A 17,073-nucleotide genomic window follows, 5' to 3' on the forward strand; every position below is an offset into this window, starting at 1 on the left:
TCTAACCGCTCTTCTTCCGTCCCCCAAAAGGCAAGGACCCGGAGAAGGCCTGCGGAGGGAAGCCTTTTTCCATCGCCCTCTTAGCCTCTTCCTGACTAGTGTTTATGCCCCGGCGGGGAGAAGACAGCTGCGGACCAGCACGAAGGGCTTTCGGCTTCCAGGACTTCTGCCCTGGGGCTGAAGCAACTCTTCCCGGCCCTCCTCACCGGGACCAGGGGTCCAGTTTCCGATTCCCACGGCACACTGCCCCAGCTTCTCCACTAAAACCTTCCCGGCCCAGGCAGGCCCCTCGCCGGCGCAGAGCCCAGCAGGCGAGGGCAGCGACTGGCGGTCGCTATTATTTTGGCGCGGGTGATGCAAGGCCCGCATAGCTGCGCGCTGAGTCAGCGGGGGCGGGCCGACCCCCCCCCCCCCGCTCCACCTCCCGACCCCCCGGGGGCGGCGGCGGCGGCGGGACCGGGCAGTGGGGGTGGGGGGCCGGCCCCCGAGTCCGCGGCGTCGTCCTCCCGGGCAGGGTCAGGCGGGAGCCGGGCCGCGAAAGACCCCAGCCCCGGGCGCGCTTCCCCCCGCTCCCCGCTGGAGCGGGGCGGATCAAGCGAGGCGGTCACCGCGCGCCCGGCCGTTTGCCCTCGGAGAACTCAAAGAGGGGGAGGAGGAAGCGGGGAAGGAAGGAGGATCCAAAAGGAGAAACGCGAAGCGGGACCGGCGGGAGGAAAAGAAAAAAAAAAATGGAGAAGGGGCGACAGGAGGCGGAGGCCGGCGGGCGGGGGCGGCGGCGCGCGCGGCGGGGCGGGGCGGGGCGAGCGGGGGCGCGCGCCGGCGGCCGCGGCCCGAGGGGCTTGTGGGTAGCGGCTGCGCGCGGCCGGAGACGGGAGCCGTGCGGGAGTGTGTGAGGGGAGCGGGCTTGTGGGACCGCGGCTGCCCCGGCGAGCATGGGGGCGGGCTGGCGGTGGCCGTAGCTGTCGGAGCCCGGGCTTCAGCCTCTCGGAGCGCCAGAGGGCGGGGCGGCCCACCCCGGCGGCGGCCGCGCCGCTTCCCCGCTCCCGCCCTCGAAGTCCTGAGGGAGCTCGCGGCGGACGAGCGGACCGGGCGGCGCGAATCTGACTGAGGGGCGGGGACGCCGTCTGCTCTTCGCGGCGCCCGGCCGGGCCGGGCGGCCCCCCGGGACCACCGCAGGCCCCGACCGGCGCCGAGAGCCGAAGCCGGAGCCCGAGGCGGGCGGTGGGCCGTGGCGGAGCCCCGCCCGGAGCCGGCGGTTCGCGGGCGGCGCTAGGCCCCGAGGCGCCCGGGGCCGGAGCGCGGGGAGCGGGAGTGCGGGGCCGGGCGGCGGCGGCATGAGCCGGCCCCCGGCGACGGGGAAAATGCCCGGCGCCCCCGAGGCCGTGCCGGGGGACGGGGCGGGCGCGAGCCGCCAGAGGAAGCTGGAGGCGCTGATCCGAGACCCTCGCTCGCCCATCAACGTGGAGAGCTTGCTGGTAGGTGGCCGGGGCCCGGGCGCCCTCCCCGCTCCCGTAGCGCCTGCCTCAGATCCCCCTGTGTGCCCACCCACCCGTGGGAGGGAGGTCTCGCCCCACCCCGTCCCGCTTCCGGCCGCCGGGCCCGGGTGGGAGGCGGGAGACTTCTGCCACCAAGTTCGAGCGGTGGAGACCCGCGTTTGGTCTTTCCCCTTCTCCCTCCTGGAGCGGGTGTCATCCCGGCTGCCTCCGTCTCGGAGCCCTGGGAGGAAACACCGCTCTCCGGCTCCCCGCCTCTCCCCTCGCCTTGGGGAGGTAGGGAGCAGGATTTGCTGTCTTAGATTCACCGGACTGGGCAGTTCGGAAGAATGGCATGCTGCGTGGGGACGTGGGTCGGAGCAGGGAAACCTGATGCTCTCCCTGTTGGGAGTCCCCACCTGGGGTCGATGACAAAGAGCCGGAGCCCAAGAATCGGTCTGAATCGTCGAGTAGAACAAATCTCTTCTTTTCATTGCGTCTCTTTCTTAAGGCAGGCTGTGGAATACAAATTAATAACTCCGTGAAGGCCGCGAGTTGGCTCTTGCTTAAGAAAGGAGTGTGTCTCACGAATTAGAAATGCACCAGGGAATGCCTTCTCATTTCTTATTTGTGTTAGGATGCACGATTGTGTTTCACCGTTTCGCGTGCAGTAGGGATGCATTTATGGGAAAAGGGGGTGCGGATGGTTACCCCGGGGAGGAGGAGGAAGTGGAAAAGATGCTCTGGATATTAAATTAACTCGGGAGGGCTAGAATTTGTGTGGGTGATTCTTGGACCCTTTAGGTATTCTCTACCAGAACTCCTGTGCAGTCCTCGCGGCTGGAGAAAGCTAGTGACCGAATGCCGAGAGAGATTGGGTCTCCTCCCTTGCCAGTGATTAACTGACTTTTCTTCAGAAGTCACTGGTTATCCTTTGAGGTTTCTGGAATCATTTGCAGAGTGACTCAGTGGTGTTTGGCCAAAGTGCAGGAACTGACCGAAGAGTGTGTCTCTCTGTGCAATGAGCAGAACGCAGTGATGTACTGTGTTCTGTCGGAGGTCTTTGACCATGTCTTTCACCGATTTTCGCATTCGTGTGTTGTTTGTGTGTTGTCATGGCATGGTGACACCCTGCTCCCTCTTTAGCAGTCTTCATCTGGGTGTAGGACTGGTTGCGTGGAGGGCATAACTTCTAGGCCAAAGCAGAGACTCCGGGCTTCACTCCCAACATTTTCACTTTGGTATTTTGCTAGCAAAACTTTGACCCAAGGCCAGAAAGTTCAGTTAAAAATAGTACTGCAAGTATTCATCAGGTTCAGATTCAATCCCAGATAGAATTTTTGTGCGGCACTTTTTTACTGCGCTTTCATCTCGTGGGTGTTTACTGATATTAATTACAATTATTTGGGTTATTCTGTGCAGGATATCGGAATATCATAAGCTAATTATTCTTGTAATATGTTCATCCATTCTGTTTTGTTAAAGTGTTTTCTAAATTATTAAAATGAAGGCTGTTTTTAAAAGTGAGACATTACACGATTAGTAAACAATTTGGTCCATCCATTTATTGAGTGCTCAAAACAGCCAGGACACTTTACACTTTTGTTAAGGTGATGTACTGTTGGTGTGAGAATTGACATTAGATGTTGCTGACTGGACAGACTCTGCTATTTCTGTTTTTAGTTGATTAAATATTGTGGTTCCGAGTTGAAGTAAATCTTACCAGGCCAAAAATTGTCCCTTGCTCTTTTCTTTGGAACAAGGTTGCAGTGCTTCTGTTGCAAATTGATGAGCTGAAAAAATTTTTAAAGCTGTGTTATAGTAAGTTAGCTTTAAATCATGTGTATTGGACAAAATAGTAGAATGAGTTTGGCTTTTTTGTGCTACCATTTACCTAAAATTTACCATTTTAACAATTTTTAAGAGTTCAGTTCAGTGGCATTAATTACATTTGTGTAATTGTGCAACCATCTCCACTATCCATTTCCAGAAATTTTTGTCTTTCCAAACAAACTCCATGAATTAATCTTTTTAAAAAATTAATTAATTAATTATTATTTAAAAAAATAAACATATAATGTATTTTTATCCCCGTTAAGCATCATCGTTTTACGGTATATAGCATTTCTTCTGGTTTTACTCTAGAAAATAAGTATTTTTTCTTAACCGAGAAAACTTAAGTAATATAGTCAAATAAAAACACAGCCATGAGTATTAGTTACTTCATTTAGCAGCTCAGAAAGTACCATTTAAAATTCTATACCAAGATGACAAACGTATGAAGATGAAATATACCAGAAATTACTGTAGAATTATTCTTAGAAGGTAAAACTCTCTTTGTAGGAAAAAAATGTTAGGTGAGATTACATGCAAAGTGCTTAGCTCAGTACTTGGTACATAGTAGTGCTATTTCGTTTAGCTCATTTCTGTGTGTAGTTAGCATAGTTAATTGCTCTAAGTTTCCTTTGAAAAGGAAAATGGTTTTATTGGCAATTTTGAGTGTGTAGCATAATTTGTATTTGCCATCAGAAAAGTGCTAGCAGTCATCAAGCATGGGTAAAGCTGGATTCTAAGACTGTGTCAGTGTTAAAGCCCTAAATTGTCTTTTTTTCTCTGCAGATGCTCCTTGCTTTACATAGGTCCTTAAATTAATCTGAAGAGAGTATATCCCTTTTGTGGTTACAGATTATGGGCTGCTTGGTATTATTTAAAGATAGGTTTTGTTTTGTTTTGTTTTTTAAAGTTTTATTATTGGAGAGAGAGCAAGAATGGGCGAGAATGGGCAGGGCCGGTGGGGCGGTGAGGGGGATGGTGGGGGGGGGTGGGCACGGGGGGGGGGGGGGAGTCCGAGAAAGGGGCAGAGGGAGAGGAGAGAATCCCAGATAGATTCCATGGAGCACAGAGTCTGACCAGGCTCGATCTCATGACCCTGAGATTTCAACCTGAGCCAAAACCAAGGGTGGGACGCTTAACTGACTCCGCCACCCAGGCTCCCCCAAAATAGAGTTTTGGGAGAGGTTTGTTTCTGTAATACTTTTTCTGAGGGGAGGGACTTCAATGGTATGCTTTTGCAGTGTTTGAAACTTTTTGGTAAACACCCATGTTTTGTTCTCAAGACTCAAACTTCTCATACTGCTTTTCCAAATAATATGGTAAAAAGAATTGTGCTTTAATATTATGCCAGAGAGATGTCTTTCTTTCTGTCTTTTTAAAGTAATCTCTACACCCAACATGGGGCTTGAACCTACAACCTTGAGATTAAGAGTTGCATGCTTTACTGACTGAATCAGCCAGGTGCCCCTGAAGATCTTTCTAAAGATCTGTGCCTTTGGGTTTTGATGTGTTTTCCTGAAAGAGTAAATGGTTATAGTAACCTGGGATTCAGGCTTGAGTAAACTGTTACTTAAGGCAGGTGTTGGGCTCCTGGATGGCTCAGTCGTTAAGCATCTGCCTTCGGCTTGGATCATGATCCTAGGGTCCTGGGATTGAAGCCCCTGCTTCTCTCTCTCCTACTCCCCCTGCTTGTGTTCCCTCCCTCACGGTGTCTGTCTCTGTCGAATAAATAAATAAAAACTTAAAGAAAAAGACTAGTGTTGATGGGGAAGGGTGATTAAAATTTTATTTACGAATTTCAGTGACTTGGAATACAGAATGCTTTATTTGATTGATTTCATTATGCCAGTAAACTGTATGAAAATGCTTCTTATCACAGTCCTTAGATTTCAGCTTGGTACTAGTTATCTGCCTAATTAAGGTAAAATTTTATGTATATTTTTTGTACTGTTTAATAAGGATGAATATTATAAAGATAGAATAAAAATTGAGAAGTTGTTTTATACATTTTTTTTAAATTTTTTATTTTTTATAAACATATATTTTTATCCCCAGGGGTACAGGTCTGTGAATCGCCAGGTTTACACACTTCACAGCACTCACCAAAGCACATACCCTCCCCGATGTCCATAACCCACCCCCCTTCTCCCAACCCCCCTCCCCCCAGCAACCCTCAGTTTATTTTGTGAGATTAAGAGTCACTTATGGTTTGTCTCCCTCCCAATCCCATCTTGTTTCATTGATTCTTCTCCTACCCACTTAAGCCCCCATGTTGCATCACCACTTCCTCATATCAGGGAGATCATATGATAGTTGTCTTTCTCTGCTTGACTTATTTCCCTAAGCATGATATGCTCTAGTTCCATCCATGTTGTCGCAAATGGCAAGATTTCATTTCTTTTGATGGCTGCATAGTATTCCATTGTGTATATATACCACATCTTCTTTATCCACTCATCTGTTGATGGACATCTAGGTTCTTTCCATAGTTTGGCTATTGTGGACATTGCTGCTATAAACATTCGGGTGCACGTGCCCCTTCGGATCGCCACGTTTGTATCTTTAGGGTAAATACCCAGTAGTGCAATTGCTGGGTCATAGGGCAGTTCTATTTTCAACATTTTGAGGCACCTCCATGCTGTTTTCCAGAGTGGTTGCACTATACATGTTTTTCTTTTGTGAAATAAAAGTTGCATGTTTATAGTATAAATGGGATTACTTTACTTTAAAACTGGTGTTTTGGGGCACCTGGGTGGCTCAGTGGGTTAAAGCCTCTGCCTTAGACTCAGGTTGTGATCCCAGGGTCCTGGGATCGAGCCCCACATCGGGCTCTCTGCCTGCCAGGGAGCCTGCTTCCCCATCTCTCTCTCCCCCCTCCTCTCTACCCACTTGTGATCTCCATCTTTCAAATAAATAAATAAATAAAAATCTTAAAAAAAAAAAAACAAACACCTTGGGACGCCTGGGTGGCTCAGTTGGTTAAGCAGCTCCCTTTGGCTTAGGTCATGATCCCGGCGTCCTGGGATCGAGTCCCACATTGGGCTCCTTGCTCAGCAGGGAGCCTGCTTCTCCCTCTGCCTGCCATTCTGTCTGCCTATGCTTACTCGCTCTCCCTCTCTCTCTCTGATAAATTAAAAACAAAAAACAAAAAACAAAACAACCCCCCCCCCCAAAAAATAACACCTTGTGTTTTGATGATCATTAAAGACAATGAATTAGCTAGAGAGGTTTAAAGAAGTGATGTATGGAATTTGCTTTGAACCTCTTTGAAAGTACAGGTCCACAGTACCTCACCCACAATTTTGCTGTATAAAGAATCCTGAAAACCAAGTTTTGGTAAAACTTACCTGATCGTAACATCTGACCTGATCTGATGTTAGAATAATTATAATCACTGTGTCCCTCTTGGTATAATTGAAATAGCTTTCCTTGGAGAAATATTAATGTGTTTGATTTCAAGGTGACAGCAGATTTGCAGGAGGACTTTTAGGAATGTACTGAATGTGGTATATGTACTTTATTAGCATTCTAAAATCCAGGAAATTCTTTTTTTTTTTTTTAAGATTTTATTTATTAGAATGAGAGAGCATGAGAGGGGGAAGGTCAGAGGGAGAAGCAGACCCCCTGCTGAGCAGGGAGCCTGAGGTGGGACTCCATCCTGGGACTCCAGGATCATGACCTGACCTGAAGGCATTCACTCAACCAATTGAGCCACTCAGGCGCCCCAAAATCCAGAAAATTCTGAATTCAGAAACATCTTGCCCCAACGTAAGGCCAGTGTAGACTTATATACATCTCAGACACTGTTATAAAGAAATAGTGAATAATCTTGAAACCTAAATTGTTGTTTTGAGTCATGATCCAATAGTCCTCTTTTCCCCTCTAAATACTAAGAGAATATAGCATGCAAATATGCATTATGAAACATAAAAAAATTCATAAAATCACTGCCCAATTTAATGAACAGAACACTAGCCTGTTAAAGTTACCATGTGTTGCTGCTGCTTGATCAGTCTTCATGCATTCTCTCATGTTACCCTGAAATTTTTAAAAAAGATTTGTTTATTTGAGAGAGAATGAGTGCATGAGCAAGGGAGAGGGAGAGAATCTCAAGCAGACTCCTTGCTGAGCACAGAGCCCAATGTGGGCCTTGATCTCATGATCCTGAGATCATGATCTAAGCTGAAATCAAGATTCAGACACTGAACTGAGCCTCCCAGGCCCCCCCCCCCCCGAAATTTTTTTTATTATTCCCTTGCTTTATTTTATAGAGTACCACATTTGTATGTATCTCTAAACAGTATTGTTTAGTTCAACTTACTTTTTTAACTTTAAAAAAGGTTAAAATTTGTATTGCATATTACATTTGTGACTTGCTTTTTTCAGTTAAATTTCTAAGATACACCCACATTGTGGTTTCATTTTCACTGCTATCATAAACTGCAGTATATTGTCCCAATCTATTTAATGGATATTTAGATAGTTTTTCTTTGCTGTTTTGGACAGAATTGCTGTGAACATTACTGGAGCCCATGTGAAGTATCTATAGGCTAAGGTATATATTTAGAAGTGAAATTGTTGTGTTTTAAGATACTCTATGTTCAACTTAACAAGGTAATGGGTAGAGTTCAAATTTTCCTCCACATTATTATTATTATTTTTTGAGATTTATTTATTTGAGAGAGAGAGTGAGAGAGTGGGAGACCCAGCGAGTGAGTGAGCAAGTGAGCGAGTGGGCAGAGGGAGAGAGAGAGAGAATTTCAAGCAGACTGCCCACTGAGCATAGCCCCCCCCCCCCCTTGACATCATGACCTGAGTTGAAATCAAGAATCGGATGCTTAGCCCACTGAGCCACCCAGGTGCCCCTTTCCCCAACATTTTATTATGGAAAATATGAAAGTACATAGTAAGGTTGAAAGAATTGAGCTGAACATCTGTATACTTACCATCTAATTAACAGTTTGCTATATTTGCTTTATTACATCTATCCCTCCCTTTATCCATCTATTACTATATCTTTTGTTTTTGATTCATTTTAAAGTAAGTTGTAGCTATGGCTATGCTTCTCACTAATTTTTTTTTAAAGATTTATTTTATTTTATTTGAGAGAGAGAGAGAGAGCATGAATGAGAGGAGAGAGGTCAGAGGGAAAAGCAGAAACCCTGCTGAGCAGGGAGCCTGATGTCGGACTCCATCCCTTGATTCCTGGATCATGACCTGAGCTGAAGGCAGTTGCTTAACCAATTGAGCCACCCAGGCGCCCTGTGCTTCTCCTTTAAACGCTTCAGCATGCATTTTTTAAAGTAGAGTTCAGTATTTGTTTAGGCTTTTTATTTTACTTTTTTGTTTAGGCTTTTTAAAAATTTACATATAATGCAGAAATCTTAAGTGTATTACTGATGAGTTTTGACAAATTATACACTGTGTAATATAAATCCTTATCAATATACAGAACATTATTACCAACCCAGAAGTCTTCCTTACATGTCTTCTCAGCTAATTCCACACCCCATTCTCTTATATTGTGTCACTCTACTGATTTTTTTTGTACTAAAGACTACTTTAGCCTCTTCTAGAACGTCTTACTGATAGAATTCTGTATACGGTGTACTTGTTTGCATCTGGCTTATTTAGCTCATCATAGTTTTTGAGATTCATCCATGTTTTTGTGTGCATCAACAGCTTGTTGCTTTCTTTTGACTGAGCAGTATTCCGATATGTGGAACCGTACTCTGTTAGCCATCTATTGTTAATGGATATCTGGGCTGTTTTGAGTTTTTGGGTATTATATATTATATACTTTGGCTTTCAATAAAGCTTGCTAAGAACAATCGTGTATTAAGTCTTCGTAAGGACATGTTATCATTTATTTTGGGTGAATACCCAGTAGTGGAATTGCTAGGTCGTGAGGTAGAAGTATGTTTAATTTTTAAGAAACTGCCAGATTGGTGCACTCATCTGGCTCAGTTGGTGGAGCATATGACTCTTGATCTTGGGGTTGTGCGTTCAGGCCCCATGTTGGGTGTAAAGATTACTTAAAAATAAAATCTTAGAGAGAGAGAGAGAGGCTGCCAGATCTTTTTCCAAAGTGGTCATGTAATTTTACACTCCTACAGTAGTGAATGAGAATTCCATTTCCTCCCCAACACTGAGTCTTTTAAATTTTAGCCACTCTGTGCGTGGGTAGTGGGTAGCTCATTGTAAATTTAATTTGCATTTCTTTGTTAAATAATGGCAATAACTTTTTCCAGTACTTACTGGCCATTTGTATATCTTCTTTGTGAAACATTTGTTCACATTTTTGCCCATTTAAAAAAATTTGGGTTCTTTTTTCCCTTTATTTTTATTATTGACTCACGCAGGTTCTTTATCTGATATACAGTTCTTTGTCAAAATATACGTTTTGCAAATGTTTTCTTCCAACCTGTGGTGTGTTTTTTTAATCAAAATCTTTATATGGTTGTTGCTTTTTCTGCCCAAGATACTTACCTTTCCCCATGTTAGAAAGAGTCTCATTTGCTTTCTTCTAGATGTTTTATAGTTTTAACTTTTATGTTTGGGTCTAGGATAGATGTGAAGCCAGTTTTAGTGTATGGTGTGAGTTAGAGGTCAAAATCCACCCCTCTTCCCCATATTTTCCATATCTGATTGTCCACACTATCTGCCATTTTTTCCCAGCTTTATGCATAACTGACACATAACATTATATAAGTTTAAGGTATACAGTTGATACATGTGTATATGGCCAGTTGCTTACCACAGTAACCATTAGTTAACACATCCTTCACCTCACATAATTACCATGTGGTTTGTTGATATTGTTTTTAGTGTGAGAATATTTAAGATTTACTCTTTTAGCAACTTTCAAGTATACAATACAGTATTGTTAACTATAGTCACCAGCACCAGTTTTTTAAAAACATCTTTCTTTTCTCATTTAATTGCTTTGGTGCCTTTGTTAAAAATGAATTTTCTAATAGGTGGATATTTTATTTGTCTATCTACCACCTAGTAACTACATTTAATTGTTAGTTATGGTTCTGTTTAACCAAGCTCTGTTCAAAATGTATTGATTTATTTTGTACTTTTATCTTTTTATTTGAAGGAAATGGGCAGGCAACTGTGGTTGAAAACCCTAGATTTTGTTTTTTTTTGAAAGGAAGAAAGCTGTAAATTATTGTAATTATAGAAACAATATGTTCTTATTATAGAAAACTTATAAATTAAAGGTATAAATGCAAGTTACATATATAATTTCCCCACATAGAGTTAAATTAACATTTTGGCATAAATATCTGTTTGAAAAATTAAAATAGAAAAAAAGTAGAACGACATTGTATATGTGCTTTGTCATTTTCTTTAACAGAAGCTTTTGTATAGTGAAATTTATCAGGCTTCTCACTGTAGAGTGATTTCTAGCTTAGATGTCATGCTTAGGACATTCTCTTTTTTGAAAAATTTTATTTATTTATTTGACAGACAGAGATGGCAAGTAGGCAGAGAGGCAGGCAGGGAGAGAAGGAAGCAGGCTCCCTGCTGAGCAGAAAGCCTGATGTGGGGCTCCATCCCAGGACTCTGGAATCATGACCTGAGCCGAAGGCAGAGGCTTCAACCCACTGAGCCTTAGTGGTGGGTGCCCCCTTAGAACATTCTCCATCACCAAAATTATAATATCATATACATGAATTTTCTTTTAGTACTCTAATGATTTTATTTTTAGTGTTATCTTTAATGTTACTTTTATTCCATTTGGAATTTTGATGGAAACTCTGAAGTAGGGGTATTGAAGATTTTGTCAGGAAGTTTGTCATAAATATTAGAGTAACCAAAATAATAATTGGAAGCCTTTGTTTGTATCTCTGTATTGTCTTACAACTTCCTCTTTGGAGAATGGTGTTTGTGGGAGGAAAGAGGGTGATGATTACAGTATTGGTCTTCATTTGGGCATCTTGAGTCTTTTTATGGAAATACTATTCTACAAGTATACAACCCTTCTGAGGGTGCCTGGGTGGCTCAGTCCAGTTAAGTGTCTGACTGTAGATCTCAGTTCAGGTCTTGATCTCAGGGTCGTGAGTTGGAGCCCTGAGTGGGGGGGCCCCACGCTGGGTGTGTAGCCTACTTTTAAAATCCTAGTCTGTGCTAACATTCAAATATATATATATATAACTGTTAGTGATCAGGGTTACTGTGAAGAGAATGTTGATGACTCAGGGCAACTTATGGCTTTGAGGGGGAAAAAAAGCAATAACATTTTCTATTGGCAGGTTACTTTATTACATAGAGCTTAATATTTAAATTAATATGAAATCATGGTGTTTGGGATCTCTACTAAAACTGTCTCTTCCTTTTCCTTGATTGTAGTTATTCTTTCCTCTCATCTGTACTTTTTTTCTTTAAAATACGATTGAATTACGGATATATGTGTGTAAATTCTGCAACTGGCAGTCCCAGATGACCTTCACTCATCTTTTTGGAAAGCATCTGGATCACAATAGTTAGCATATCTTGCTAGCTCTCTTGCATGCTTACGCTCTCGCTCTCATTCTCTTTCTTATTCTCCCTCTCTTTCATTCTTTTACTCTCCTCCCTTTTCTGTGTATGTTTGTATGTATGACAAAAAAGGAAATTTTGAGATTCACTTTTGGTTCATCTTTGATGATACTTTGGGGGAATGTTTCTATAATTCCAAGAATGATTTTATGGCTTATTGCTTCATTTTGATAAGGTATGAATTGTTTGTTCAGATATCTAAAGTACTTAATAAATTTTTTTGTTATAGTTAATTGATTACTCATTATTCAACATCTGATTTCCCTTATCCTCTAAGAGTTTAGCTTTTTTAGTTATAAATCAACTGATAGAAATTTTCTTTTTTTTCCTCTTTTTTAAAGATTTATTTTTTTATTTGAGAGAGAGAGATGGAGATGGCATTTGGGGAGGGGCAGAGGGAGAGAGAGAGAACCAGATTCTGCTAAGCCCAAAGCCCAACATGCTCACAACCCTTAGATTGTGACCTGAGCTGAAATGAAGAGTCAACCAACTAAAACACCCAGTCACCCCAAACTTTTCTTTATTTTTAAGAGGTTATGGACTTGGAACTACTTTCTAACACTTTGTTATTAGGGATTTATATGCTGTGGAAATGAATAGCAGAACCTCCTCCAGTGATACTTTTTAGATGGAAACGAGTATAACAGGGTCGGTAGTATCTTAATGACCGGTTTGAGTATGATGAGGAATGCTTAATACACTTAAGTTTTGTCTTCTTATGTACTTCTAGGTTTTTGAGTTTATTTAATGAACAGAATATAAGCTCTTCTAGGACATGTATTTTTTTTTTGTCTTCTTTTTTTGTGTTTTGTAAATATTTGTTGAATGAACTAACAAATAATTTTTTTTTTGAGTAACAGGAGTGATAACCTGTAGAAATATATAATGCTTAAAGAGATACTAATGTATTCCCCAAATAAACATTTTGATACATGTTCCTGTCACTTATTTGTAGGAAGGAAGTTAAGTAAACATCTGTATGTGCAAAGAGGATAGGTTTGAGTGATAGAATTAACTGAAGGTCAAGTAAGAAAAGTGAATAATGATTTGGACATTTTCTGGATTGTGGTGAAACAAATTTGTTTTGGGAAGAATTTAAGCTAATTTTATTCAGTGCTTTAGGTGAAGTAAAGATACTTTGTGTGGGCTGCACAGCCTTTATGATTTATTGAGTTTTATCTGTTCTCCTGCCCCCTAACTTTTCTTCTGGTTAAATATATCCAGTTCCTTCTTATACACCTAGGTGATGCCTGTGTTGAAACAGTGCTTCATAAGTAAGGGCAGATGAAATTCGGGTGGGTCTGTTCACAGGGTGAAATTCTTTAAAATGGTGTATTGGCTGTGTAAGGCAGTATTGATAAGCAAAATTAAAAGAAAGCCAAAGGTCATGAGAAATTTTGATCAGGGATCAAAGTGTTATTATAGGTCACTATGAATGACTTTTGAAAAATTTTCAAATATTATCAAGCATTCTGATTACTAGGATTTTCACTTAGCTTTAAAATGTTTATTGTTTATAATAATCTATTCTTTCTCTAATAAACCCAAGTACTTAATTTTTCTTGTTCCCTTTGCATTGTATTTAAGACAGCTATACCAAGAAGAGAATTCAGAGTATGTTTTTTCTTCTGTATGTAATGGTGACTATCAGTTAGCAAAGGAGAGCAATACATAGTATCTTGCTTGTAGTAAGTCCTTGACAGTTGTTGATAGAATGAGAAATACAGGCTGCAGATACAGAGCAGTTGAGAAGACAGTATCACAGTCTCTTACTTGTTCTTAGAATAAGCTCCAAAAAAGAAGTCTGGCAGTTCAGAGTGGTCAGCAGGTGCTGAACGTTGGTATCCTTGTTTACTAAATTTATTAGTTCTCTTTATTCTTTTTATTTTATTCTATAATTTCCATTCCATAGGGTTTACCTATTTGTAAGTATACAATATACTGATTTTTAGTAAATTTATAGAATTGTGCCACCAACATTATCACAACCCATTTTCATTAACCCTCCAAAATTTCCTTGAGCATGTTTGCCTTTAGTCCTTACTTCCAGGGAAGCCAACCACTGATATGTTTTCTGTGTCTGTAAGTTTTTCTTCTTTGGAAATTTCATTCACATGAATCATACAATATTCAGTCATTTGTTCTGCCTTCCTCCACTTACCATAACATTTTTGAGGTTTACCTGTGTTGAAGCATATGTCAGTATTTTGTCCGTTTTTTTTTTTTATTGCTGACTAATAGTCCATTGTATAGATATACCATATTTTGTTTGTGAATTCACCATATGTACATATATGTGTTTTTACTTCTCTTAGATAGATTTTAAGGAGTTGGATTCCTGGGTCATATTGTATGCTTCTGCTTAACTCCCCCCCCGCCCCCCAACCAATGCTTAACTTCTAAGAAACTGACAGTGTTTCACAAAATGTCTATATCATTTTACATTCCCACCAGCAATGTATGAGGGTTCCAGTTTTTCCACATGTTCAAAGAACATTTGACATTGTTATCTTTGTGGTGATAGCCATGGTAGTACCTTTTACGCATGATAAATGATACTGAGTACTGCTTCATGTGCTTATTAATTTTGTTTTTAAAATTTTTACTAAGGTACCGTGAGTATGGTCTAGTAAAAGGAGTTTGATTTTGTATACCACAAGCCAATTCCAATATTTAAAAATAGAATGCGGATACATATACATCACAGCCCTTTATAGGTGAAATTATCCTACTGATTAGTGTCTCCACCTGAAATGCCTAATTACTACTAAGCATTATTATTTTTTTAAACCTTTTGTGGTACCTTTTGCTTTCAAGTAATGAATGCACTTTGCTGAGCCTTGTAGGCCCTGATAATGGCAGTGCAGTTTCTACTAGTTATTTCTAAGCTATAGATCAAATTGAAGTACTTCTGACTTAAATTATGGTCTTTAATTGTTTCTCCATTCTGTTTTGTGCTGCTCTTTCCTTTTTCTTTATTATTATTATTTTGAGTATCTTGAGTAAGCTTATAAGCTGATTTCTCTCATCTTGAGCCAACATTTATCTTTATAAAACTTTTCTATTCTACATAAGAATGAAAAAGACATTCTTACTATTAATTTTATGACTTTGTTCCTGTGATTGGTAACTACTGGTGTTTTAAACAGTATTGTTACACTTAGCTTTTAGCTTATGCTTTGAGTACCCATCTGAATTTAATATACGGATACAGATGTTACTTTTTGTTCATAGGTGGCATGGATATTGATTTGTGGGATTAAATTATGAGCAGAATTTTGAAACTTAATCAAGACCATGTTCTTTCAGATGTAAAAGTAGCTGCCATACATGTCCATTCTGTATCAGGATATTACCCTGTTGTTTTACCTTGTGTTTCAGTATGATTCCTTTAGAAGTCATACTAAAAGTATGCTTATTGAAATTGAAGTTTTCTGTTTTTTGTTTTGTATTTAGATTTATTTATCTATTTATTTATTTGACAGACAGAGCTCACAAGTAGGCAGAGAGGCAGGCAGAGAGAGAGGAAGGGAAGCAAGCTTCCTGCTGAGTGGAGAGCCTGATGCGGCCTTGATCCCAGGACCCTGGATCATGACCTGAGCTGAAGGCAGAGGCTTTAACCCACTGAGCCACCCAGGCGCCCCTGAAATTGAAGTTTTCTGTTTAGTTTTAGTTTATATTGCATTTTTTGAGTTTTTATGAGATAACCACAAATGGGACATTTTTGAGCAGAAAGGAAAAGTTGAGGAAATAATTCTTTCAATACTTAAGATGCTTTAATTTATAAAGGATGAATTTTAAACATTTTGCTTGTATTGATATTTATTCTTCTAAAAGGAAAGTGCGCTGGAGGTGCCTCAGTGGCTTAGTTGGTTATGCATCTGGCTCTTGATTTTGGCTCAGGTCATGATCTCAGTGTTGTGAGATTGAACTCTGTGTGGGGTTCCATGCTTCTTACAATTCTCTCTCTCCCTCACTTTCTGCCCCTCCCCACTCTCCTTTTTAACAAAAAAATAAGAAGAAAGTGTAATAGCCCAACTGCCATGAAGTTTGAGGTCTGCATGATCTAGTGAAATGTGTTTTTGTATATTGAAACCCTTGCAAAAATATTTCAAGTATTAAATGTGTAAACATCAGTATGATTTTGAAAAATGTTCCACCTTTTTGGGATAACTTACAGAGTTATAGTTTATGGTACTTGGGATTTTTATATATTTAAATACATATGGCCATATTTTATTGTATTACATAGTGAATAAAGTTCAAGTTGAAGTTGGATGGTTAAAAATGATATGTTGTGTTTGACCAGTGTGCCTGTGTTGAAAGAATCAAGATTAAACATTTTTTTCATTATGAATCACTAGATTTCTCTAAGGGCCGCTAACAGGTCATACAAACAGCATCTTTTGGAATTAGTAAAGACTAGAGGCAAATATATGCAAATTAATATTTTCTTTCAGAGAAGTTAGATATCAAGTCAGAATTGGGGAAAGAGTTAATGCAGAATTTAAACCATATTGTAAAATTTAACCATATAGTAGCTATTCCAAATTCAGCAAAATTTCTCTGGAATAAACAGAATATTTGGAGTTGCTTTTAAATATCTAAAGCATGAACTTTGAATTTTTGTATTGGCTTCTCAATGATTATATTTCTCAAAATATCACTAAAATTAATGTGCAAATGAAACAAAGATGAACTTCTCTTTGAACTTTAGATGCAGGGCATGATCTTATTTGTGTTCAACATGAAAGTTTTTTTGTCTTTTATTTTTTCAAAAAAGGCCATCTTAAACTTTAATAAATGCATTGACAAAAATTTTCCTACTGGATTAAAATAAAAAGGAAATGTATAGATAAATCGAGAAATTTAAAAACTTAATAGCAATATAGTTTATGTCCTGGCCCTTACAGGTAATTTTATTATATTATGTTATGTTATTTATTTATTTATTTATTAGACTGATTTATTTGAGAGAGAATGAGAGTTGGGGCAGAGTCAGAGAAACTCAGGCAGACTCTATGCTGAGCAGGGATCCTGACTCGGGTCTTAATCCCACTACTCTTGAGATCATGATCTGAGCCAAAATCAAGATTTGTGACTTAACTGACTGAGCCACCTAGGTTTCCCTTACAGGTAATTTTAAGTTAAGATTTTCTAATCTCTATCTGCTAAATCCGATAGCTAAGAGAGTGGTTTAAAAATCTCTCTCTATATA

General features: G+C 40.6%; 1 protein-coding gene across 1 annotated transcript in view; it reads left to right on the plus strand.

The window, feature by feature from the left end:
• Window positions 1-833: 833 nt before the first annotated feature.
• ROCK2 (Rho associated coiled-coil containing protein kinase 2) overlaps window positions 834-17,073 on the plus strand; it is a 144,433-nt gene continuing 128,193 nt past the window's right edge. Inside the window, exon 1 of the mRNA XM_059132632.1 lies at window positions 834-1,475. Coding sequence (XP_058988615.1) covers window positions 1,335-1,475 — 141 coding nt within the window. The 5' untranslated portion in view covers window positions 834-1,334. The remainder of the gene's footprint in view (window positions 1,476-17,073) is intronic.

The sequence above is a fragment of the Mustela lutreola genome, chromosome 9 (genome assembly GCF_030435805.1).
Source record: "Mustela lutreola isolate mMusLut2 chromosome 9, mMusLut2.pri, whole genome shotgun sequence".
Taxonomy (NCBI): domain Eukaryota; kingdom Metazoa; phylum Chordata; class Mammalia; order Carnivora; family Mustelidae; genus Mustela; species Mustela lutreola.